Here is a 26937-nt window from a genome sequence, read left to right as displayed (position 1 = left end):
ACAAAACGAGGCGACCGAATGAACTTCTTGTAAGAAAGCTCTTTTCTTTGGACTGTCCTCGCTTCGCCTTCTCTGTGGACAACGGTGGATTCCATGGGATTCTTCCGCAGGATCGGCACAATCCTAGGGTTTGTGAAGGACGAGGCCCACGCCGTTGGGGAAGAGGACGGGGACAAGCTCAATGACAGCGCGCAGCGACGGCCGGGGCGAGGATTTAGCGTGCAGGTACCTGTTGCTGCTGAGAAGCCCAGCCTCGGTCCCGTCATCATCCCATGTAGCGTTGGGGAAGGAGGAGTCCAGGTACACTTCTTCTTCTTCCCTTTTTACCTACTCGGCTTCTTGTCTGTTAAAATATCTAACCACTTTGCAAGTCAAAGCTTAGGTCTTGTCATTTATAAAGTATTGTGACGGTTTCTTTAACTGGAGGCCAATGGGACTGAGGGCGATTATAATGATAAGAAAGATCAAGAAGGAATCAGGGCTTCCATGCTAATCAAATGATGTTAAAAAAAGTTCGATGGGCGTTAGCGATGACTTGTTATCTGAGACTTATGCAGATAAATCTATTTATATAATTTTGTCTCCAGAATCCACAAACTGAACTTTTTTAACTTCTTACTTTAATTTGTACAATTTTTGTTATCTGGAGGTTACGGATTTGTGGCTAGGAAAAAGCCTATATGCAAAGCAGGGGTCGGGTAGGGCATGTGAGCTCCTCTCAAGAACCTACATTTCTGGAAGCCTCTGCATTTTATCTCTAGATTTTTATTACCATAGTTATGAAACTTGAAGCTGCTTTTATTCTCAGTTTTCAGATCTTATGGCCAATTCAATTAATTTATCCAATTTCAGAAGAACCATCTTGACTTGGTTTAGTATATCAGGGTCCGTGGATCCCCTGGGAACATCCCAAAAAATACAATAATCTAGTGTATCTCACTTGGCTGTTATGGTTAAAAAAAATCCAATACAACAACAACATCAATCATTTATCCCACTAGGGTGGTCGGCTACATTAATCTTTTTTCTTCATTGTGTCCTATTAAGAGTTAAATTCTCATTTAAATATAATAAACAAAAGTATTTCTAATACTTTTTAACCAAGTTTTTTTAGGTTTGCCTCTATAGTTCTTGACATAGGTCGAATATAATACACCTACTCTCCTAACTAGGTTATTGGAAGGCCGACTGATGCAGGACTTAAATGTCTAAGCGATGTTAGAAAAGAATCTTGCACAATTTAATTTAGAGAGCTTTATTCACTAAAATACTTGTAATAATTAAACGATGAAATAAAACAAGAAAGAGATGAGACTAGCTTAGGCCAAGTCACACAATTAAAAGTTAGGATCACAAAATAATCAATGATTCAAAACATAGCATACATGAAAGGATTCCAATAAGAAATCCCAAAATTAACAAAGAGACTAGTCACTATGAAAATAAGCCCCTCAATCAACTCTCTAAATTATTAGGTTTACCGGAGGGAGTTAACACAACCTTGATGACTTAATTAAAACCACAAGTTAGGGTAGGATTTAGATAGGAAAAGATTTGGGGGAAAGATTCACCTTGCTCAGGATTTAGAAATAACCCGCCATTGGACGGAAGAAAATTGTTCGTGAATAGCTTCGGCGAGGGTGAAGACGATCCTCTCCACGTAGTCCTCTACAGTTTGGTCAATCTCGAGGTTGGGGTTGAAGAATGGTGAGTTGAAGAGGATCCGCCATGCGTGGGTAGAGAAGTTTGTTAAGTGTGGGAGGGGAAGTGGTGTGATCTCTTCTCTCTTCCTTAGGTGAAGCTTCAATCCGAGAATAGTGGTGGCAAGGGGAAGGTGGGTAGTCGACCAAAACGAGGGGAAGAAAGCATCTTCCAAAAATTTGAAATAGAATTTCAGATTTGAGTGAGAGAGGATCAGGTTTTGAAATTTGAATTCCAAGTAAGGGAAAAGAGGGAAAATTACTCCTTAACGAGAGACTAAATTGATTTCCCTAAAAGGAGAGGAGTTAATGTGGGAGAGAGAGAGGGGAGAAGGAAGGGGCAACGACATGAGCATGTGGGATAGGGTTTAGGGAAATGAATTAAATCTTGCTCTAATTGGGATCTTAAATTAGGAAGAGTTAATTTAAATCAAATATAATTAGACTTAATTTAATTAACTTTCCTAAAATAGGAATTTTTAATTATGAAACAAATTCAAATTCAAATTTGTTTGAATTTTGAACTCAAATTTGTTAACAAATTAAGAAGGCTAAAATTGGAATGGCTTTGAATGCAAGATGGAATTAGTGGAGCCAATGGAAGATGGAGGGTTATGCCTTTGTGGCTGGCGGCTTGTGTAGTAGGGAAGGGGATGTAGGGTCGGCGGTTAGGGGTGGAGGGGAGTGGTGGCCGTCAGTTTGAAGGAGGGAGAGGGTAGACCGGTTGGCCTTGTGAGGGTGGTGTTGGTTCAGTCGAGGAGGGGAAGTGGGATGGGATGCCGATAGTTGGGGAAGGGAAGGAGGGGTAGGCCGGCGGTTTGTAGGGGCGAAGAGAAGCAAGGGAGGGGAAGGCGAAGATCAATCACGAACCCGAACACTTCCTGCGGTTGGTGGGTATTACGATGCCCTCACCTAGGGACTTCAATATTCAAGAGCTCACAAACTCTCCCAAAAGCACACAAGTGCAGAAATTTTCATGTAATATTATTCATTAGCCTCCAAGGAGAAGGAGGTGGCCTTTAAATAGCCTTATTACAATGAAAGAAAAATAAAATACCAACTTGCCCCTAGGGCTTGCACATAACTAGACCCTCAAATGAGGGTATAAATAGAAAATGCAATAATAACTCATAACACAAAAATAAACTAATACAAATAATTCTAATACAATGATGATCAAAAGTAAAGTGGCGCAATCGCGGCCGTAGATCGACGACCACGTCTCTGGTATACCCTCCAAGTTCCGAAGTTCGGATGTCCTCATCACCGACACTTTAGTTCAATATTACTTGAAAAATGTTGTTATCTCGATTAGAGTAGTAGTTGCATGTAAGTGCAACCTACCTACCAATAATTATATGTTCAGTTCGCGATTAGATCTATAAAATACCAGCCAACATGAATGATCAACAGTTGTCTATCTTTTGATTTTTATTTTTTGGTTCCTATTTCGTCAAGATAGCTAGAAGCTAGGATTTAGATTGTTTGCCTGTTTCCAAGATTACAATTATCTTTAGTTGCAACATTGAGATGGTGGAAAAACAAACAAGTCGCATATGCTACTAGAATAATTTTGCATGTAAGATGCCAGCAAACCCATTTGCCTCTAAGTTAGGTCTTAGCTTTTTTTAAGTGGAGTGCATTATTTGCTATACTGCTAGAGTAAGAGTAGTATATTTGGTGAACTGAATGTTTCCAATCATGTTATAGTTTTATACAGCAACTTGTATCTTTTGTTTGGATAAGTTCATGCATTGCTACGCAGCCTTTATACTTGCATTTGAATGTCATTGATGAAGAACCTTTTTACTGTTCACACTTTCATCTTTTGCCAAGAAGGAAATAAATACTCCTGTTCTCCTTGTTTTTTTAATACCCTTAGCTGCATACCCTCTTTATTAGTGGAACCCATGACGAGCATGAGGCCATTTTCTGGTCAAATTTAGAGTTTCATTATCAAGAAGTAATGTCTACGTTCTTGCCAGTTCTTTCAAGAATGCTCTTTTAGCTGAGTTGCTTGTTGAATTCACCTTTTTCATAAGTATTTTTGGAGATAACTGTAATCAAGTAATCAAGTGATCAAGCAATGTGACATTGATAGGTGGGATAAAAAAAGGATAACTTCTGCAATACTAGAACTTCAGGAACCTTAAGCAAACTACCAGCTAATTAAAAGAAATGGAGAAGAAAAGATTACATAAATTACGTGAAATAACAAACAACCACAAGAATTCCTTTTCCTTGTTCTTCTTCTCCAGATCAGGCCAAAAGAAGGATGCAGGGAAGTGCTCGTAACTGCTGCACCTCTGATTTGATGTTTCCCGTCACTTGTCACTTGCTACCTGACCGATACCTCCCCACTCCTCCTCCAATTGGTGTAACTTCTGCCCATCTTCCAAAAGTGGGCTGAAAAGAAGTTTTGCTGGAATTCTAACAACCTGCAATTTAACTCAAGAAGAGAAAAGGCTAGATCAATGATGAACAAAAAAAAAAAAAAAAAAAAAAAAAAAAAAAAAGAATTAAACAAGCACAATTAGACAATAGAGAACCTGATGGAAGCACTTGTTGATTAAAGAAAACAGAGGGATTCCTTGGGTTTACAAGCTCCTAAGGTACAAAGATAAACCATGATGTCATCAAGTATACTACATGAACTTGCCAAAGAATGGCCGACAAATTTGAGTTGTAAAATGCATAAGGGTGTTGGGTGCTTTGGAATGGCCTAATGCATCTCCTTCCTTTTGTATAATCCATCTCATGTCTTAAATGTAGTATTCCCTATGTCTTCCATCTCCGTGATATCTGATGGTACCCATTACACAAGTGAATTTTGGATTAAAGAGGCACCGTGTAGTTGATTAAACATATTGTCTAATCAAGGAATCACGATTCACATTTTTATTGTAATATTATTTATTGCTCGACTATCAATACACATTTATCACATGTTGCCTTTATTTAGGACTGGTAAAGTGGGTATAGTGCATGGAATGACACCCTTATTAATTAGGTGCTTAGGAAGGAGTTCTTTCACTTGATGTTGCAATTTTTCATATTCTTTGGGATGTGTTCAGTATACTAGCCAATGTGGAATGACAGCTCTTGAAACAATCCATCTTTTGTTGTACATCCGTCATAGGAAGTAAACCAATTGGGCGATTGGGTTGGAATACATCTTGATACTGCTATAACAAAAGTTCAACTTTTTATGTTACATACCCCTCTTCCCGATTTTCTTTTAAAACCACGAGAGCATATACAAATGCGGAGTCTTGCATGGCTTGCGTGAAAATAAAATTATTGATTAATGTGTCAGCCCCCACTTGTTTAATTTCGTCAAATGAGAATGTCCATCACTCCAGCTCTCAAAACCTCAGCTCAGTAGGAGAAATTAGAAGCAAAATATGATCCCAAGATATATTAAAAAAAAAAAAGGCTAAAAAAGTCATATGGATTATTTTAGAAGCACGTCAATAACTCATGCTTGATGGCTCAGGGGACTCAAACAGAATATGTATATGATATCCTTTATAATGAATTGCTTTTACTAATTGCAAAATTGCATTATAGTTTTATAATGCTTAGAAAGAAACATTCTACTTTAAAAAAGAATTTTGCATGCTTAGAGAGGGAACATAGCATCTTTTAGCATGGTTTAGATGAGATGAACTCCTTGTATAAAATTTGAAAAGGAATATCATTTAATGTAAAAAGTGTTTTTTGGTTATGGATAAAATAAAGTATGATTTATATGTTAGAATATGATCACTTACTAGTGCTAATCAAGATACGAGATAAAAACTAAATATATTAGCATCTTCCACTATACTACATTTCACTTACATGCACTATATAAACAACCGTCGCATATTTCATCTACCACTACCCATAATAAAAAAATGTAGAACAAATAAAAAGTTAATACATTCCATGTCAAGCATTAGATGTTACTCAAGTGGTTTATATGAACATATAACAAAAATGTGCACTAACAGAAGATGCATGAGCACTAAGTACAGGTGAGTACCTTATATTTAGGGCTGCACATCATGGTTATTTGCATCTTTTAGTGAACTCAAAATCAAAACCTATTTTTTCTGGATCAATCTCCATGGTAGGACTGGTGGAGGCATCTGTTACCTTGGCAATGGATTTTCGAGGCACATGACTGGAGATAAAATAAAAATCCTATCACTTTGATCCTGCTAAGGAGGTAAAGTCTCTTCCTATAGAGTGAAAATATGCATTTAGTCTTTCTAATGATGTAATTATTGTAGATCAATATGTGGGAGTTAGGATTTGGAATGCACTTAGGTAGGAAGTGAACCTTATTGCATTTATTTCCTTGATAAAACCAACTAGAGTAGCAGCATTGGTCAATGAATTCTAGATACTAGATAGTGGCTTTGTATGAGAAATCAAATCAATTAACTAGAAATAATATTTTGGAGTTACTATCAGGACCTACCAATCAAACTATTCTAGAAACTAAATGAATCTTTAAAAATAAACTGTGTAGTTATTAAAGACAAAGTGAGGTTAGTTGCAAAAGGTTTCAATAAAATATAAGAGATAGATTTCAAAGAAATCCTTACACTAGTGGCATGACTTAAGGCTATTAGATTGTTACTTGCATTTGAATGCTTCAAGGTTTCTTTTTAAATGGAATTATAAAAGATGATATATATGTTAAGCAGCCCGTGGACTTTGAAAGTTTAAAATAGCTTGATCAGATGTATAAGTTGAAGAAAGCATTGTATGGACTAAAATAAGCTTTTAGGGTGTGGTATGAAAGGCTTAATGTTATTACTTCAAAATTGAATTTACTAAGGGAGTTACCAATAGACATCGTTCAATAAGAAATTTGGGTCAAATACGGTAATGACGACATACTCTCTGGGGCTATAGATGGTTCATTGTATAAAGAATTTTCTTAAAGCATGGGTCATGAGTTTGAGATGAGTATGACGGAGGAGTTGGTGTACTTTCAAGATTTCATGTTAAACAAGAAAATATTTTATTATTTATGTTTTAGACTAAGTATATAAAAGAGCTTATTAAGAAATATGACAAAAAAATGTAAGAGTACATAGCTAGATACATATGTTAGTGGTTAATCTGTATTTTCTAAGCATTATAGAGGTATAATTGGATCACCAATATATCTTTACATAAATTGAAATGAAATCATATTTAATGTCTTCTTGTGTGCACGATTTCAAGCTTATAAAAAAAGAATCTTATCTGATAGTGTCATTAAATGGATTTTTAGATATCTGATAAGTACCTTTAGGTTAGGTTGTGAATTTGATATCCTAAGAATAACGCATTATTTGATATTATATGATATCTAAATTTTGACTTTATGGGATGTAAGGTAAATAGGAAGAGCATATCAGGAATTTGTTAGTTCATAGAACATTCATTGGTTTCATTGTCAAGCAAAAAATAGAATTTAGTTGCATTGTTAATTGCTAAATCTCAATTCATTGGAGTGGGGAGTTATGTTGCCCAAGCTTTATGGCTTAAATAATAACTTCTTGATTTTGGAATTTTAATACTAGGGCGTCCCCTGGAAGCGATGCACTGTATGGCCTGAATACAGTGACAAGTGTGCTAGGGCCGCTGCACCGGCGGCCGGGTGCAGTGTTAAATAGGCAAGGGTTCCCACATCAAGGACGGATGTGGGCAAAGAAGCTAGTCCATGAAACTAAAATTAGGATATGAACTTGGAATATAGGTTCCCTTATAGGAAAATTAATGAAATTAATAGATATTATGATTTATAGGAAGTTAAATATTTTGTGCATTCAGTAAACTAAATGGGTTGGAGAGAAGGCTAAGGAAATTGATAGTTTATGATTTAAACTTTGGTATTCGGGTAGGAGTCATACTAGAAATGGTGTAGGTGTTATTATAGATAAGAGTTTAAAGGATAATGTTATAAAAATTAATAGGATTGAAGATAGAATATAGCTTTAAAGATTGTTGTTGATGATAATATTGTTAATATTATAAGTGTTTATGCTCTTCAAGTACGTTTGGGTATGAGTTCTAAATTAAAATTTTAAAATGACTTAGAAGAATTAATACAAAAAATACCTCTTGAAGAAAGAGTTTTATTTGGAGGATATTTAAATGGACATGTTGGTAGAGAGGTAGATGATTTTAAAAACATTCATGTTGGCCATGAATTTGGAACGATGAATGAAGGTGGCAAAACCATATTGGATTTTTGTTTAGCTTATGATTTTTCAATTGCTAATACCTTATTTAAGAAAAGGAATGAGCATCTCATCACTTATAAAAATGGATATAATACAACCCAGATTGACTATTTTCTTATTAGAAAATTAAATCGTTTAGATTGCAAAGATTGTAAAGTTATTCCGAGTGAAAATTTATGTACCCAACATCGATTATTAGTTTTGAACTTTAAGATAAATTGGCATAAAATTAAAAATAAAGTAAAACCATTTTCTAGGATTAAATGGGGACATTTAAAGAATATTAACAAAAATATTTTTAGATCATTAAATAATTCACTTGCATCAAATAATTTATCTATCTGCCTCTGCTTGCGTTAAGAGGAGATCAAATGAAATCCTTTGTCCCACTTCTTCGGCTACATATATGAGCTCTAAACAACCGAGCTTGGGATTCAACTTCTCCTCGCTCATTCCACGCCTGCAAGCAGAGTCGAACTACTTCTTCCTCCTGCTCCCGTCATTTCTTAGATTTCTTCTTCTCCCTGCCGTAAATCCCAAGCCGATTCCACCTTCTTTAGTTCCGACCTCAAATCCAGCCTTCCCATCGCTTTCAACCTCCGATAGAGCCTTCCTATCCGATTTCTTCCTGAGTTCACCAACTCCACTGCTCCCAAACTCCACAGTAAACTTCTGATCTCCCCTGGCTGTGACGGCTTCTCATGCAAGCACTGAGAGATAGAGAGAAATAAAGAGAGAACACCAATCTCTCGACTCCTATTTTCATTATAAAAAGGGGTGAAGGTGAGGAAGAGGAGGCAGCGGTCGGACCCAACTTGGTTTTCTTACGTCGGTGAATCGGCAGCGGCGGTGTTGGATGAGACGTCTCTACTCCGGTGGCGAGGAGGGATGGAAGATAGGACTTGGATACCGCGGCTTTCAGCCGACGCCCTCCGCCGTCGTACTCGTCGTTTCTATTGACGACGAATCTCGTTTCCTAGAATGGCAAAGTGGCTTCAGGGAGGAGAATGAATTTTCGTCGAGCGAATTTAGAACCCGCTCGATATGAGCGGGTTTGTAATTCGCTTAAAACAGTGTCCGTAATACACCCATAATCCTTCGGAGGGTTTTCATTTGTTCCACTCAAAATTAAACAAACAATCAAATTTAGTAAATGCATGCATTTGTTTTACTTTACACTCCTAATTCAGACAACCAAACAGCCCCTAAGTAGAAATAATATTTTGGAGTTACTATAAGGACCTACGTCACCTACCAATCAAACTATTCTAGAAACTATATGAATCTTTAAAAATTAACTGAATGACTCTGGAGTTATTAAAGACAAATTGAGGTTAGTTGCAAAAAGTTTCAATAAAATATAAGAGAGATTTCGAAGAAATCCTTACACCAGTGGCATGACTTAAGGCTATCAGATTGTTACTTGCATTTGAATGCTTCAAGGTTTCACATTATATCAAATAGGCATAAAAGTTTCTTTTTAAATGGAATTATAAAAGATGATATATATGTTAAGCAGCCCGTGGACTTTGAAAGTTTAAAATAGCTTGATCAGATGTATAAGTTGAAGAAAGCGTTGTATGGACTAAAATAAGCTTTTAGAGTGTGGTATGAAAAGCTTAATGTTCTTACTTCAAAATGAATTTACTAAGGGAGTTACCAATAGACATCATTCAATAAGAAATTTGGGTTAAAATACGATAATGACGACATACTCTCTGGGACTATAGATGGTTCATTGTATAAAGAATTTTCTTAAAGCATGGATCATGAGTTTGAGATGAGTATGATGGAGGAGTTGGTTTACTTTCAGGATTTTATGTTAAACAAGAAAAGACTTTATTATTTATGTTTTAGACTAAGTATATAATAGAGCTTATTAAGAAATATGACAAAAGAATGTAAGAGTACACAGCTAGATACATATGTTAGCGGTTAATCTGTATGTTCTAAGCATTATAGAGGTATAATTGGATCACCAATATATCTTTGCATAAATTGAAATGAAATCATATTTAATGTCTTCTTGTGTGCACGATTTCAAGCTGATAAAAAAAGAATCTTATCTGATAGTGTCATTAAATGGATTTTTAGATATCTAATAAGTACCTTTAGGTTAGGTTGGGAATTTGATATCCTAAGAATAACACATTATTTGATATTATATGATATTTAGATTTTGACTTTATGGGATGTAAGGTAAATAGGAAGAGCATATCAGGAATTTGTCAGTTCATAGGACATTCATTGGTTTCATTGTCAAGCAAAAAATAGAATTTAGTTGCATTGTTAATTGCTAAAGCTCAATTCATTTGAGTGGGGAATTAAATTGCCCAAGCTTTATGGCTTAAACAATAACTTCTTGATTTTGGAATTTCAATGGATATGATACTTGGAATATGTCACAACACTAGTGATATATGTAATATGAAAAATCCAATATGGCACTGTTGGACTAAGCTCATAGACATTTGTCACAATTTCATCATATAGATCATGTGCTAAAAGGGGACGTGGATGTTCAATTTATTAAAAAGGTGAGTCAATCGATGAATATCTTTACAAAACTATTAAGTCATGATATGTTTAGTACACTGAGGACCAACTTGGGAGTCATAGATTTAGGTTTCCAAACCTTATCAATCATGAGTTTCTTTGTTTGAGTGTTTGAGTGTGCTTTGGTTATTTGCAATGATCATTTGAGTTAGGATTTAAAATTTTACAAATTGAGGCTCGTTTCAGCATAATTTGATTATTTACATTGTGAGGCGTGGGCCTTAATATTTTCATGTGAGGCGTCCACCTCACACAAAATGAGGTGCAACCCAATGTGTGTTTTGACTCAATTTTTGTGAGGCATGAGTCTTAAAATATCCATTGATTGGTTTTTAAGTAAACCCCTTTTCTTTTTAACCAATCATGCCCACTTTATCTCTTAGTCCTATTATTTTATGGTCTCGAGCTCCTATTGTCCTACCCTCTTGTCTTTCACGTTCTAGACTGTCACACCCTTCCTCATTGTTACTTACCACCTCCTCCTAGTCGTCGGTCGCCTCTTTTCTCCTTGCCATGCATTCTTCTTCAATAAGGGTGAAAGTTCTTATCTCTTCTCTTCAACATCTCTTCTTGTCAATAATATTATAATTTTATTCTTTTAGTTTCTTAATCTGAAAATTATTTATTTATCTATATAGTTTTTTTTTAAATTATTTGCTTGTTCACTTTTTTAAAATTAAACTTTGTTATAATTTTTCGAAAATACTTAAGAGGTAAGGATAAAAGCGTAGTTGGACAAGGATTCAAGATGGGGACATTATGTGCAAGTTGATATTGGAAGGAATAAGAAAACAAATATTTATCTAAACTACAATGATTGTGAGAAGATTGTTAAAGGATGATGAAACTCTTTTTTGGCCAGCACATAAATGTCACACCATGTGCTTAGGTGCCTAAAGAAATGAAAGAATAGACCTATGCATTTATAAGTAGGGTGATGATGTCAAAGCATTTGACACAACAATAATTTGATTAGACAATTGATGTTGGATTTTATTATTTGAGTGAGTGTAGTGGCAAAGATTCTTCTTCATCTTTGCAACAATGTCAACTAGAGGTGCAATAGGAACCATGGATTAATGTATATGATAAATTTGGAGGATGACAAGGATCATGACATGAGGGTAGCTCAAAAGATGTCTCATGAGAATGCTAGAGAGGAGCGCAGGCCTGTTTGCATGGATATTAGAATGTTCTTTTATGAGAATGCCATTCCATTTAATATTTCAACATTTTTTCTTCTTTCCTTATGATCATAGATGCTAATAATTGCGGCCTAAAATTTCCATCAATGTATGATTTGAGAACTTAAATATTAAAGGAGCTGAATAATACTGAAAAACAGTCATTGAGAAAATTTGAATGATTTAGTTAGGCTAAAGTGACGATCATGTATGATAGTTGATCTGATATAATTAATAAAAGCTTGATTAATATCTTGATTTACAATCCCCATGGAGCTATTTTATTAAAATCCATTAAAGAATCTAATCAGGTCAATCAGGCAAAATATATTTTTGGATTGCTTGATGGAGTGATATATGAAATTAGAGAGCATTTAGTGGTACAATTTGTGATAGATAATGCTAGTGCTTATAGGACAACTGGGAATAAGTTGATTGAGAAAAGAAAATGTTTGTATTTGACATCCTACATACACTATGGATTTGATTTTAGAAAAACTTGGTGACTTGTCTCAGCACAAAATGCTTTGACTAAAGCAAACAAGATAAGAAAATTCATCTACAACCATTCCTAAGTTTTGACTTGGATGAGGAAGTTTTCTAAAAAAGAACTCAAATGGAAGTTTGTCAACTTTTGGAGGCTATGCTCACTTGCACACAATGCTTGATTCATTGATTGTGCTTTGGAAAAGAAACACAAGGAAAAAGAAGTTAGCAAGGTTTATCTGAATGAAAGATTTTGTTGAGTGTTATGTATGCAATAATGATAAGGCCTTTATTTTAAGCTTTGAGGATGGTGGATACAGAGAAAAAGTTAACCAGTGGCTTCATTCACAATAGAATGGAAAAGGTTAAAGAGTTGATAACCCATAACTTAGGATGGAGTCCAACTACAAGAGATTTGGCAAATTATTTATAAGAGGTGCGAGTTTCAGATCCATCATCATTTGCATGTTGGTGGATATTACTTTAATCCTCATTTCCAATGTGAAGAGAATAAGTCTACTTATTTTGAGATTAAATTAGAACTATATCATTGTATGGATAGGTTGATTGCTTACTCAATTGAGAGGGTGAATGGTGATATGCAACTTGTACCATTCAGGAATGAAAAAGATTTCTTTGGACTACATTAAACCAAATATATTGTGGCAAAACATTCTCTAGGTAAAATTTAATATTTACTAATTGAAATAAGTAAGCACTCACTCAATTTTAACTTCACTTTTTTCTCTCAAATTTAGTTAAATGATGGATCTAGTTTGGTGATGACACTCTAGAACTACGATGATTTGCTTTTTAAGGTATTATGACTTGCATGTTTGTCATTTGTATGTTAGCGAAATTTGAGTATATATAATCAAGTTCATACGAAAAGGAGAAATCATCTGACTACCTTAAGGATGAACTCTTTAATGCACTTCATATATAACAAGAGATTGAGTGCTAGAAATTTGAAGAAAATGGATTTAAAGGATATTGAGGGTCCCTTATTTTGTGATGATATGCCATTAGTAGATAAATGGTTTGAGGATGATGATAACGAGGTCACACCATCTAATTTGCAAGAATATCTAAATATGTACTTTTTGATGAGAATTTAACCAAGACAAATATATTTAGCACAAGCCAACAAGTAATTATTCTCGATCTTTTCCCTAGAAGTAACATTATCCATTAATAAAAATTTTTGGGCTGATTTCTCTTGGCTACTTTCATATTGGTTAAAGTCATCGCGAAATATTATGACAAATAATTTCGAATAGGTCAAAAATTATTGATGGATTTCTCTCAACCTCCTCCATAGTGATTAACTATTAGGGTGATTTGCATGCATACCACAGAACTATAATTTTTAGTTTAATTGGTGTGTTCTTTAGTTTGATGGGCTTAAGTAACATTAGCTTCTCTTAAATCCAAACTAAATAGGCCCACCATCTATTTGTAAAAACTGCTTAAGTTTAGTTAATTATTTGTTTTATCCCAACCCTTTTTTGTTTGGATTCTTAAAGATACTCTAACTTTGCTGTACTTGATTTATTTTTTAGAAGAAATTACTGCACGTTAGTTATAATTTTTGATTCATCGATTCAAGTTATTGAATCCAACATTAGGTTTCTACAAAATTAGTTTATCTCATACATGTATGATGTATGATTGTTGTTTCCTTTCCTATGGGTCTCTTATTGAACTTTTAGCGTTCTTAAATCATCAAACTTTTATCTATATTTTCCACCAGCCACATATCTCACTGTTTTCCCCCGTGTACCTGATGAATACTTTCATACTGATTTTTGAGGTTCCACAAAATTAATTTTACAGATATATGAAACAGTTGATTTAGGCTTCTTATTGATGGATTAGGATCAGCATGGCCAAATTCTACGAGAAAATTGAGTTTACAAGGTGCATGAATCTGTTAAGAAGCCGCTAGAATGATTTGTTGCCCTTTGGCTTCCTAAGTTTCAATCCCATGTACACTTTTACTTTGTTTTCCTTGTTTAATAACTTTTTCCAGGATATCATTGTTTGAAAGTTGTAGTGACCAGAAAAAGTAGAAATGCAAAAGGAAGACCTTTTGAATATAATAACAAAGTTAAGTGTTAAAATAAAATGTAGAGTTTGTGACTTCTAGGAAAAAGAATTCTGAATTTAGAGGCAGGTTGTTGAAAAAACTGATGTCAGAAGATAATGAGGTGCACATGCCTAAATGGAGTTAATTTATCTGCCAATTTGAGGCTTTCTAATAAAAATGATGTAATTTAATGCAACCTTTTCCATATGCCTCGAATACTTAAACTTGTTTCAGATCAGCTGGAAACTTTATTCCTCTCTTTCTAATACTGATTTGTTAATTGTTGGAATAGCCAAGGAGTGCTAGTTCTAGCTAGAAGTTTGTTAGTATTCTTCATTTCTATTCCTTCCACTCAATTAGACCAATGTTAGTATCGAAGATTTTTAGTCCCTAATTTTTTGTCCATGTTTCCATCTTGTAAATTTTTTCTCCTCGATTTAATGGTCAATCTGGTTGCAAATTGTTTGAGGAAATAATTCTTAGGTTTGGCTTGTTGGGTTAACAGTTGTAGAATGATGTAATTAACTTTGAGGTAGATATACCATAAAGTTCATCATTGTATTTTGTAGTCTATGATTTTGCAACTGAGCACTTGAATTTCTTCAATAAATTTGAGTTAGTCTAGCTGATTGTTACTTGGGCGATAGGAAAAATCTATGCACGTAAAATGCTGGTTCTTTGTTGTCATGTTTCCTGTTCTAAGGTTTGCATTTGATAGTTCTGACTAAATTTTTAATTAGTTTAGACATCATTCTAATGCTATTCCCATAGTGGTGCTGCTTTTTTTAATCGGATTGGAAAAATCCTGCTCCTATATTTATATTTTCAATTATTTGTCATTGCTTTTGGCTTGTTTCTTGTGCATGTTTTTATTTTTTGGTGATACAGAACCCTCACAAAAGAAGTCTTTGTGAAATATTATGCCTCATATTTGATGACAAAATATTCAATCCTGCGACATATATAGATAGATGCCTTCTGGATTTTTAGTATCTCCATGTTTTCAGACAAATTTCAAATGGTTTTACAATGTAAACATTTTTCTATTGTAAATTTGCATATCAATTTTGTACGTTAAGTTGTAAGTGTTCACTATATTACATAACCTCTACTAAATCTACTAAGAAGCTCCACTTGATTGCCGTCTGTAGAGCTGCAGTTGATGTGAAGACTTGAATTCTGCATAATTATAACTCATGTAAAGTTTTCAATCCATGATATTGCCATTAATGCTCTGCTAGTCTTTATTTTTCCATATAGATCAAGTTAACGTTTTATTTTATTGGCTTTAGCTTTATGAGCAAACTTGTAGGAACAGCTCCATGACTTGCGTGGTTGCTTATTTATAATATTCAGTAGAAATCCGTTGATCCAAGATCAATCCACAAACTCTGGTTGTTTTTTTCAAGTCTAAAAGAATACGCTGTTTTGTGGATCAAGTCTCTAATAAGGAATTATTCCATTTTTTTGAATAGAAATCAGTTAGATAGGCATCCAAAAAATGATCCCAAGCACACCATGAATCAACGCCAGCTCTGGTTGTTTTTTTCCATTGCGTTGCTTTTTTTGTTATATGAATTGTATGGTGTTAGATAAAAGATGATTGATACTGAAGAGTGATCATGATCAGGTTTGATGAATGAACAGTATAAACTAACCTGCCTGAGCGATCAATCACAAAGAAAATGAACAAAAAATTTTCCGGCCAAACTTGATCCCTTATTTAATACCCTTTTCTTCATGTTACTGGCTGAATTGCATTTCTCTTCTATAACTTAAATTACTTATGCTTGGCATCACTGACTTTTTATTAGCGTTGTTTTTGTAAAAAGATTGATATCATGCAAATTTTAATGACCGACTTCTATTCTAATGTAGAAATCAATTATTGATATTGCTTCATGTCATGTGCTATTTATCTAGTCTGCACAAACCCATTCTCTGATAGTGTAGAGACTAAAAACACTTTTGAAGTATATGATGGAGCTTAGTTTGTAATTTTCGGAATCCAGGAAAAACAGCCCAAAAACAGTGGAAAAATGCGAAATTTCTTGGATGAAAACACTCACAAACACTTCAATAACTTGAATATAATTAGGGAATGAAAACTCAATGTTTTAATTTTTTTGTTGATTGTAATGTATGAGTAAAATTGTTCTGTATGATCTGTTCAAACAGAAATTAATTAAAATATTTAATTAAGATTAATTAAAATTATTACATAATTAATTGTATTGTATGATCTACCTGTACATGACAATCAACTATTTTGAGAAATCCCACTGTCAAATCTTGGTTACTTAAAATAGACAAATTTAAAATTTGAATTGATTGTACTGTACGAACATCGATTAAAATTGCATAATTTAATTTCAAGGATTAAGGAATCAAATCGAATCAAATTAATCATTTAAGATCGTACTGCATGATCATGTATTGGACTGTATGATTCACCCAAGAGCTCACTGAACGAACCTTGGTTTGTCTTGGATGATCTGTAATTCGATTGCTGTAATTCGATTGAGCTAATCATATCGTTCTACTGTTCATTTGTACAACATGACCAGTGAAGGAATTAAACTGATCGTGTTGTGTCACTATTCATCGTACAATACTAACAGTGGCAGAATTGAACTAATCGTGTTGTAAGAACTAGAAATTGTGCCGTATGATCATTATACTTAAAATTGAAATTTAGGACTTTTTTGAGTCTTTTTTTTATAAATTCTTGTTATGTCCTGTAGCAAGAGTCTTTTGGCAGTCAAAGTCGTCTTCTTTTTGAGGGAGAGTTTAGAGAAAGTCTACATTCACAATGAGAGAGAGGAGTTGAGGTTGAGAGAGTGAGAGTGTCTTGAGGGAGTCAAGGGGTGTGAGTGGGTTATACGATTGCTTTAGCTAGCTTTCTTCTTGAGTACTCTGGTTGTGTTTGGTGGAGTTCTTGGAGAAGAGCTCTAGAAAGGAGAGTCTTTGGTGCTAAATACTAGCTAGCTGAGAAGGCTAGGGATTCAACACCTCTGCCGGACTGGGAGACAAAAGGAGGGATCGATATCTGCGCTGGGGTTGGAAGCGAAAGGAGGGGTCAGCATCTCCGCCTGGTCAGGAGGGGAAAGGAGGTACAACCTTTGCTGGGCTGTGAAGTTGAGATGAGGGAGATTCTTTGGGTGTGAAGAGTGTAAAGGTAAGGGAGAAGGGCTTCTCCGCCTTTTTTTTTTTAAAGGTCGCACAGCTATGCACTCTTTTAAGGGCTTCTCCGCCTATATTTGTGTTGAAGGAGAGTCATTGTTTAGTTCAATATCCATAGAGGAGGATCTTTGGGGAAGTTGATGTAGGTCAATTTGATTGAGCCACTGTAAACCTTAGTTTGCATTTTCTTATTTTTTCTGCGATTACATTATTTGCAATTTACTTTATTGCACTCTAATTATATTTATGGAAAAGGATTTTGGTGATTAGTTTTGGTTGATTTTTGGTTTGAAAATCAGAACAAAAAAAAAAGGGGTTATTTGTTTTCTACAATTTTAAAAACAAAAAAAATTCATACTTGCTTTTCGTTTTGTTTTGAGTTATTTAATCTCTTTTGTTTAATTGCTTCCACATATTTTAAGATTTGTTTTTTAAGCAAAAAATTTTCAAATTTCCAAAGAATTTTTAAAAGAACTAATCCCCCCTCTTCTTGGTGTGCCTTTTGCACTGTAAATTGGTATTAGAGCACTTTCAATTTTGTCTTCTCTTCTTCTTCCTTAAAGTTCAAATGTTGTTGGTCCCATTAATGTCCCCTCCTAAGCAAGATCCCTTCGCAAATTCTTTATAGTTGAGGGCTTCCTCCATGTTTAGTTCACAGCCACTGGCGTCCTAGATGGCTTGCCTTAGCGGGATCTCATTGTGACTCATTCTCTTTGTCGTCGAGGTTTTAGCCTTTTCAAGAAGTCAAGAAAATTGAGGGTTTGGGGAAGACGAGAAACCATATTAATGAAGTGATTCAAGTAAATATATAGTTTTAGACATTAGATATGTAAATAATATAGTTTTAAGTATTTTGCTCCTCAATCCCCTTATATTCTTATCCAAAATACAATTAGTAACTGTTATGTACAAACCCATTCTCTGACATTAATTTTATTTGGTCTAGGGTTTCAGGTGGTACAGTCGACGGCTGAGAGTAGACGAAGATGGAGATGTGGCCGATGAATTCCTTGATGAGATTCAGCCACCTACAACCTCTGGTGATGAAATCCAAGCCTCAAAACCTAGATTTGAGGTTAAGTACACAACCAGGCCGGCGCCATTGAGGAAACATGCAATCTCCATTGCTGGCAATGTTCATCCTTGCATGGAACACCAGGGAATGTTGAGGTGGGTGTGAAAGAGAGAACTTCCCACCTTTGCTTTCACAAATGGTCTCTGTCAATATACAGACGATGATACACTCTGAAGACTAGAACTAAAAGACCCACAGAGCTTACGAATGGCAGAAAGGTGTCTGTAGCTGTGATTTCTGATCTAATTCCATGGGTGCAGTAGAGATGATGTTTTGAATGGTACAGATAAATATTGCCAGTAAACTCTTGTACACAACTTGTATTGGTAGAAAACAGGTTAAATACAAAATTTGAGACTGGAGATTGCAGGAAAGAAATGGCAGAAGTAGATGTTCTTTGTTGGCATGAAATAATTATTTGATTTAGTGATTTAGTTTGCTATCCTATGTTGGGATTTGTACTGCTCTTTTTTATAAAGTAAAATTTATATGAAAAAGCATTAGACCCAGCGCATGAAAATAAATTTCACTTATTTCTCAAGTTTGAGAGGATTGTCCTAGTCTGGAGAGACATTATTCTGTGCGGAGTCTGAATGAGAAGAATCGGCCGGATATATGAGTGTATATATTATGTACATATGGTGTGTATACATTATGTACATGTGTATAGAGTGTGGACACTCATGTTTTCGGACGGTTTTTCTCGTCCGAACTTTGAACAGAATAGTTTTTCCAGTTAGGAGTTACCGTTGACACGCTTTCCATCGGATATTTGCCGAAAAGTCAATATTTTAGGCTGGCATTTCTGGCGGCTTTTGTTCGCCGGAAATTCTTAGTTTTTGTTGTAGTGTAAGTGCCAAAATATGTCCACACATCTTTAAATTTGTAAAATCTTAGAAATTATACACACAACTTCATTAAAGCTATGATTTTTTTAGCCCTTCTAAAGAGATCAAAGTCATTAAACTGTGCAATAATTTTGTACATCAGAGTCCTAGCTTTATATTTAACTTGAGCACTATAACGCATTTCTGTATATATGATTTCAAGACATATAAGTTAAATTTCATAAAAAATTTGTTTATTTCATTGAAAATTTTGACTTTATATGTCCAATAATATCTAAATATAAAAAACATGCTCTCTATTTTATTTATTCAGACTAAAATCTCAGCAGAATTTGAATGGAAGCTCGAGTATTATATAAGAGAATTTTAGAGCAAGATGTTAATTTGAAGTTATTTACATTTTTGTGTTGAATATTATATGCAAGAATACAATATCTATTATTATTGAATTTTGTACTGTTTAATATTTGAATGTGAAATTAAAGATCAATAAAAATGTGGGTATTTTGATCACACATTTTTTTGGGAAATTTACATACATACCACTTTATACCATCCTGTTTATATATATAAAATTCAAAATTTTAATATTATATACATATCATCCTATATTATTTTAATATCATATACCACTCATATATTTTATTTCTACCACTCATAATTGATATGAAAATAAATTATGGGTGGTATGTATGTAATATTAAAATTTTAGATGTTAAATATATAAATAGAGAAGTATATGATGGCATGTATGTAAATCTCTTTTTGTTTTTCTTGAAAAATTTTAGCTTAGTATTCAAAACTCATACTTATAAAAATACACCTTATATTCCTTGATGAGAAGGGTTTGAATCTAGAGAATCTTCATGAGCTCATTTTATGGAGTCTCAATTAGGGGTGCAAACGAGTCGAATCGAGCTCGAGCCAGGGGGTGTTCGAGTCGAGCACGACTGCCAAATATCAAGCTCGAGCTCGAGTCGAGCTCAAATCGTCTCACGAAACGAGTCGAGTCAAGCGGCTGCCTCGTACGCGAATCCCTTTCCGAGCCGGCTTGACTCGGTTGCACCCCTAGTCCCCATCAACCCATTCATTAATCATAGATTTGAGTATTTTATAATGCTAGACATGTTATCTATTTTATAATACTAAAGAGTTCCTACCGAGTGTTAAAGCGGGCGGTAGACACAGAGATGGGTTGAAACTGAGAGGAATCAAGAAAATGGAGCCACAGTGGACGGAGAAGGATTTCCTGAGGTGCAGTGGGAGCACCAAGCTTGCCAGAGAGATGGCCGCGGCTGCTCCCTTCGCCGATCTCGATCACGCTGTCCAATATGCGAGAGATATTTGGTTCAATAAGGTCGTCCTTTCTTCTCCTGGTTAAATCGGTTTTTCTTCTTGCGAATGGTTTCCTACTCTCCCTTTTTCCCTCTCCAGGTCGATGTCAAGGGTTGGCTTGAAGCCTTCGCCGTCCATCCCGAAATCGGAGCCACTTCGAAGCCGATATCACAGTTGCGATCCCTTCTTCTGCATTCATTTGTTTGATTGTTGTTCTTTGTTTATTAAATGATTTTTTGATTGATTGGGTGAATGAGTTCGTGACGGATCAGGTGGAGTAAGGAGGAGCAGTCCGCTGCGATGGCGACTTCTGGTGGTTCCACCATGCAGGTACCCTTTTTTTTGTTGCCGGATTTTATACTTTTAATTATTACTCTATTAGGTTTTGATTAAGTACGTCTTGGAATGATAATTTTTTTGTTTTTGTTTTGCAGGAACTAATTGAGTGGAATGCTCGGTATAAGGAGAAATTTGGATTTGTATTTCTTATATGCGCTTCTGGAAGGGGCTCGCCGGAAATTCTATCTGAGTTGAAGGTGAGATAATGTGTATGATTTTTGAACCAGTTTTCTAGTTCGTTCTTCTGCAGCAAGTAGATTGAGTGCCTAGTTATAAATTAAGAAAATTTGATGGCTTAGTAAGCCAACTTTAGCTCAAAAGATTAAGTTGGAAATTTGAATGAATTCTTCCTCATTCATGCATATTCTTTGAAATCTTCCAAATTATGTTTTTCCCTTAATTACAATAATTCTTGGCTAACCTCCTAAATCAACCAGTAAGGTAACTTGTGCTATTTAACGCCACCCTTCTCAGCACAAACTCTTTAGGTTGCATGCCTATTACCTTTGCTACTATTACCTTTGTTATTTGAGTAAAGCATTCACCCCATATGGGTAGATGAAAATAACTATGAGTTCAGGATGATTTCTACAAAATGAAACTGAATTCTACACATGGATTTGCTTGAATCTTCCTCGAAATGCTGGATTTTAGGGTATCCTTGTTATTGAATTGTCGTCGCAATATACTTTGTGGGTTCATCTTCAGATGATTACACCTTTTAAGAAGTCTTTTAGGTCAAATGGGTTGATTTGTAGAACTGTTGTAGCTATATATTTTGCTTCACTAGTTGTAAAAGGTAAGAGATGTTTTGAACTCCAAAGTGAAAGCACTATTGCTAAGTGAGACCATATTTCTTAAAGTACCCATTCTTTCATTTGAGGAACCTAGACAAACTATTTTGCAAATCCAACAATTTCTATTTTATATAAAGAATTTGAAGGACTATTGTCTCATGGATATACTTAAGATTGCTTTTTCTAGATGATAGATAAATTGATATTCTTACCTCTATATCTTCTAATTATCTCAACAATATAGGCTATGGTGGGTCTTGTTGTGCGTCTGTGAAGAATTCCCAATAATTTTATTACAAAATTGGGATCCACATGATCTTGATCAACTTAAAATTTCCCGCCAAATGTATTAAAAAAAACAAACTTGTGTGGTTCTTTTTAGAGATGATTTTCCTTCGTCTTTCTATGCACCTTTATGCTGGAGGATTATATTGCTTCTTAAATCTACATTTCACAAGGCATGCTCTCTCTCTCTCTCTCTCTCTCTCTTTAAATTCTTTATTCATCAATTAATTTTAAATTATCCCCATAATTATTTGATTGTCAACATTTAAGGAAATAAATAAAACAGCTCCACACATATTCTTCCTAGAAAGAGCATATTTGTAAGAAGATGGAGTTACTATGACCATGTAGTTTGTTTTATTCCATAGAAAGATTTTTTGAGTTTGTAGACTTTGTTTCTATAGCCTTCGATTTTTAATTGAGCCATCTTTATATAAATTTCATTAATAGGAAGAAAAACTTGCAAATCTTTTCAGTTTATCTTTGACTTGTTTTGGGATGTAAGGAGACTTAGCACTTGAATATAGAACTGAGGCAAACAGGTCATGATATTCTCAGCCTTGAACTATGAGACTTGCTTCATAGTGTTCTACTAAACCCTCTTGATTTTGGGCCTTTATATTAATCACCTTCTTTTTTTTATTTTTCTTAATTTCCAACTGTATTGTCGTTTGCCTCCTAAAGTTCATGTGAATGTTAGAAATATAGTGATGACACTTTTTAATATCACACTGCATTTAATATTTGTCATACCTTGGTTTAGCTTTTGGGTCACCTCTATCTCTGCCTAGATTTCTTCTTCTTGTTGAGTTTATCCGCACAGACCTTTTTTCTTGTTCGGTAGCAGCAGATTGATCACCGTCACAATCATAGTGACAATGCGACAATTACTATATCCCGCTCTTTTTTTTTCTAACATTTCCGAGCTTACTTGATTGGTTTGTGTTGCTTGCTGATGGTTTCCTCTTAATTTGTTGTCTGTGGGCATGCAAGGAATTCTTGAGAACTTTTCAATAGTCGCATCCTCTAAAATTTTGAACTCTTCAAATACAGTTACTACATGATCATCCATATCTCGTCTACTAGTCATAATGCGTGTCAGTTATACTTTGATCAGAAATAATATCTTTATCTGAATATCCAATCACAAATTAAATCTAATTGGTTTTCAAAGATTTAAATTCACCATGTGAGGTTTGTTGTCCTTACTTTTTCACTTCTCTCTAAGATTTTTTTTAGTAGATGCTGTTCCTTTGATTTCTGGGCTTTGAAGATTTTTTTGTTGCATCCTTGTCCAATTTTTGGTAGATGACGCAAATGGCCTTGATGTACTTTCAATGGTTGGCTAATTTATCTTTCCATTCCTAAAGTAAATTCAATTTTCCATTAATTACATCGGAACAAAACACTTAATATGAAATTGTGAAGTAAAATATATTTACATTCCTTCAAAACCGAATAGACCCTTTAAATTCCATTTCTCCGTACAAAAAATAGTGAGGGGACAGAGAGTTGCTTTTTCCCAAAGTTTTAAGAATTTTCATGCAATTTATTAACTGTTTGTACCGTGTGGCAGAGACGTTTTGTCAACAGGCCCATTGTTGAGCTTGAGGCAGCAGCAGAGGAGGAGATGAAAATAATTGAGCTGCGCCTTAAAAAGCTTTTTGATTCTAAGTTGAGAACAAGCTCCTCACAAACAGCACAAGTATCTGCTGGTAAACATGAAGGTATTGCCCAGGTCGTTTAAGTGCATGGCTCTGTTTATATCTGATAATGGTTATATCAATTGCAATTTTTATGCATACCTATTTTTTCTGATAACAAGGAGGTATCCCAACTGAAATATGTTGTCTTCTTCCTTTTTTGCATTTATGAATTAGGTTCTACAGTATCTCAATACTATTACTACCTTCTTATGCATTCACTACACTCAGCTTGATTTTCTCAACTTATTCAACTACCGTGGCTCCCAGGTTTTTTGATCAAGTTTTCATGGACGGCTTGTGCTTTGTTTCATTTTTCTTCTTCATATAGTTTAGCAGCTAGCCTCAATATTTCACCAAGCCTGGAACTTTGACCTTTTAAATGGGAAGTCATTGTTGTTAATCAGACTTATTTTTATAGGTTTTTCTATATCATTATTTTATGTTCAGAGAAATACTTTAGAGCTTTTTAAATTTTATGAAAAATATTTTTGAAGTAAGACTGATATAATTCATTGGCCTTTGCCAAATGAATCTTGTCCTTATCGCCTGCAAAACAAAAAAAACATGGTTCTCAATTTTTTGATCAAGCTTTCATGGACAGCTGTGTTTGATTTTTCATTATTTTTGAAAAGAGGGTACAGTTTAGTGATTAACCTCCTGGTTAAATAAATATTTGAATTTTGAATCGAGTATAGGAAGCTTGTTGACCATCAGACTTTGAATAAATCTTCCCATTTTATTATTTTAAGTTCACGAGCAACGCTTTTGGTGCGTTTCGGATAAGTATTGCTTTGTAGCAGTATGGCTGATTTTGTTAGATTTTCTATGAGAAATGAAACTATCCATACTTACTTACCCAGATTGATTGTCTTACTGTCTACTCAATTTCAGTCAGGACAAGGAGCCAGGACATTTGTTTTATCACCGTATAGTATAGTTTAGAAAAAAATGAGCAACATTGAAGACCTACAGCTATTACGTTTCCTTCCTAAGGAAACTCCAACGGAAAAATTCATTTTCCACTCTAAAATATAGTAAAACATCGAAATGCCATAAGTCATCTCCAGTAGAACTGCATTTCTTTCTTCTTTCTGTGCTTCCTGTGAAAGTAACAATCTCTCTCCTCTTTTATGTGCTTTTCTCCTCTTTCACTCTCATCTTCGGCAAATTTTGCAAACCAATTTTTGGCATCGCACTGTTTACCTACCGAATTTTAGTGTGAGATTTGGAGTTCGAATGTAACAAATGTCGGACGGCATACAGTGATATGCAGTTCAGTTGTAGATGATCTTAGATGAAAAAACCTCCTCATATAGGTAGAATGTGAATGATGGTACTTGCTATGTGACTTTTTAGAATGCCATAGATTCTATATACTTTTCTTGTAGTATATTGATCTGGCAGTTGAAAAATGCAACTTCAAATACTTATAAGAATAATTTTGGCTTGCAACATCGTTTTTCAGCTTCAATAAACTTTTATTGCTTGAAATGGTCTGTGGGAGTGGTATAAACAGCTGGATAGAGGCTTATTGCGATGTACCGTTCTGCATTTCATTATTCCATGCAAGTTATTCTTGTGCTGTGGTGTAAATCAGTTTCTTCTTCTTGCTTTTATCATTGCTATCAAATTGTGGCCTCTTGAAAATTCTTTGGAGACTCTCTGAGGCCAACTCTTTCACTAGACCGTTTTTTTGGTCTATACGCCACATTTATTTCCATCCCTGAGACTTGGCTTCTATTTTCCCATTTTCTTTCTTTCTTTCTTAGTATGAATTTGACAAATTCAGCCAGCTTCATGGTGTCTTCATCTTTATTGCTTTCCTTTCCTGAATGCACGCTTCACCATGGTAAAGCTTCTTGCTTTCTTGTTACACGAGCTGTAACAAGAGCAAAAAAATAAAAATAAAAGAAGGGAAATTTACTACATACCACTTTATACCATCCTATTTACATTTCTAATACCCAAAATTTTAATATTACATATCACCCTATGTTATTTTAATATCAAATATGACACTCATATTTCCTTCCTACCACTCATCTATTTCATTTATAACACTCATATTTGATATGAAACTGAACTATGGATCGTATGTATGTAATATTAAAGTTTTAGCAATTAAATATGTAAATAGAATAGTATAGAGTGGTATATATGTAAATCTTTTAAAAATAAAATAAAATCATAAGCTCTACTGCTTTATCACAAATTTAATATTCCAATTGTTTTTCATTTATTAATCTCTAACTGTGGATTTGATTAGTTCAAAAAGATCGTATAGGCGTAATTGGAGGGCATCTTATGGCTGTTGCTAAGGTTCTTTCAGAAAAACCCACTGTAACTGCAGGTCGCACTCGCCCTCCCATCACCACACATGTTCTGGACACTGCTCGTGGCTCTCCAGCATCAGGCCTCGAAGTTCGATTGGAGATGTGGAAAGGAGCTCAGAGTTCTCCTTCAATTGCTGAAAGAGATTCAAGAAGCTGGGTATTACATGGCTCATCAATCACAAATTCCGAAGGTCGCACCAGTCCTCTAATGGCCATAACTGATGACGTCGAGCCTGGATTTTATAGAATGAGCTTCAATACTGGTATTTATAACCCATCTGGCTTCTTCCCTTACGTCAGTATTGTGTTTGAGATCAGGGAATCACAGAAATCTGAGCATTTTCATGTTCCATTGCTGCTTTCACCCTTTTCTTTTTCCACATATCGTGGTAGTTAAGAGGGGAAGAAGTCGTTTGTATAAGGGAAGTAACTATAAAAATAATTTGGAAACTGTGGGGTGTGGAAGTAGAGGATTTTGCTTGAGAGGCATGCTTGTAACAGCAATAATTACTATGTTTCAATTGCTTATGGTCCTGAAATCATGAAGATGAATTCAAGTAAAACTAACTTTAATGTGGGCATTGCTTTTGGTTGTGTAAAAATTTGTCACTTAAACCCTAAACTATATGCTTACACGTCCAATGAAAAGATACCGGAACTATCATCTTACATATGTGCATGCTTTGTTGACAGAAAGTTCACTTGCATATAGTTTTTGCAAAAGAGTTTCTGTTTAGATTTTTATATGATACATGGCTTTAGCAGTTTTTTTTTTTTTTTTTAAATTTAATGTA

The 26937-nt window shown here is 34.7% G+C and overlaps 2 protein-coding genes across 5 annotated transcripts; both read left to right on the top strand.

Annotated features, from left to right (window-relative positions):
• On the top strand, window positions 1-18997 carry LOC110107686. Its single transcript, XM_020838017.2, has 2 exons — window positions 1-300; window positions 18372-18997. Exons 1-2 carry the CDS (start codon window positions 94-96, stop codon window positions 18603-18605), a joined length of 441 nt encoding a protein of 146 aa, XP_020693676.1. The 5' UTR covers window positions 1-93; the 3' UTR covers window positions 18606-18997.
• Window positions 18998-20489: 1492 nt separating this feature from the next.
• On the top strand, window positions 20490-26812 carry LOC110107691 (uric acid degradation bifunctional protein TTL). Of its 4 annotated transcripts, none has more exons than XM_020838028.2 (6): window positions 20490-20705; window positions 20783-20856; window positions 20956-21013; window positions 21118-21219; window positions 23681-23831; window positions 26161-26812. In XM_020838028.2, exons 1-6 carry the CDS (start codon window positions 20568-20570, stop codon window positions 26538-26540), a joined length of 903 nt encoding a protein of 300 aa, XP_020693687.1. In that variant the 5' UTR covers window positions 20490-20567; the 3' UTR covers window positions 26541-26812. The 4 variants fall into 4 exon arrangements, with proteins under 4 accessions (XP_020693687.1, XP_020693685.1, XP_020693684.1 ...); XM_020838026.2 differs by having other exon boundaries at window positions 26086-26812; XM_020838025.2 differs by having other exon boundaries at window positions 26077-26812.
• Window positions 26813-26937: the final 125 nt, after the last annotated feature.

The sequence above is a fragment of the Dendrobium catenatum genome, unplaced genomic scaffold (genome assembly GCF_001605985.2).
Source record: "Dendrobium catenatum unplaced genomic scaffold, ASM160598v2 fragScaff_scaffold_1022, whole genome shotgun sequence".
NCBI lineage: Eukaryota > Viridiplantae > Streptophyta > Magnoliopsida > Asparagales > Orchidaceae > Dendrobium > Dendrobium catenatum.
The sequence above is the reverse complement of the archived record's forward strand: the minus strand, read 5'-3'. Positions and strand labels throughout refer to the sequence as shown.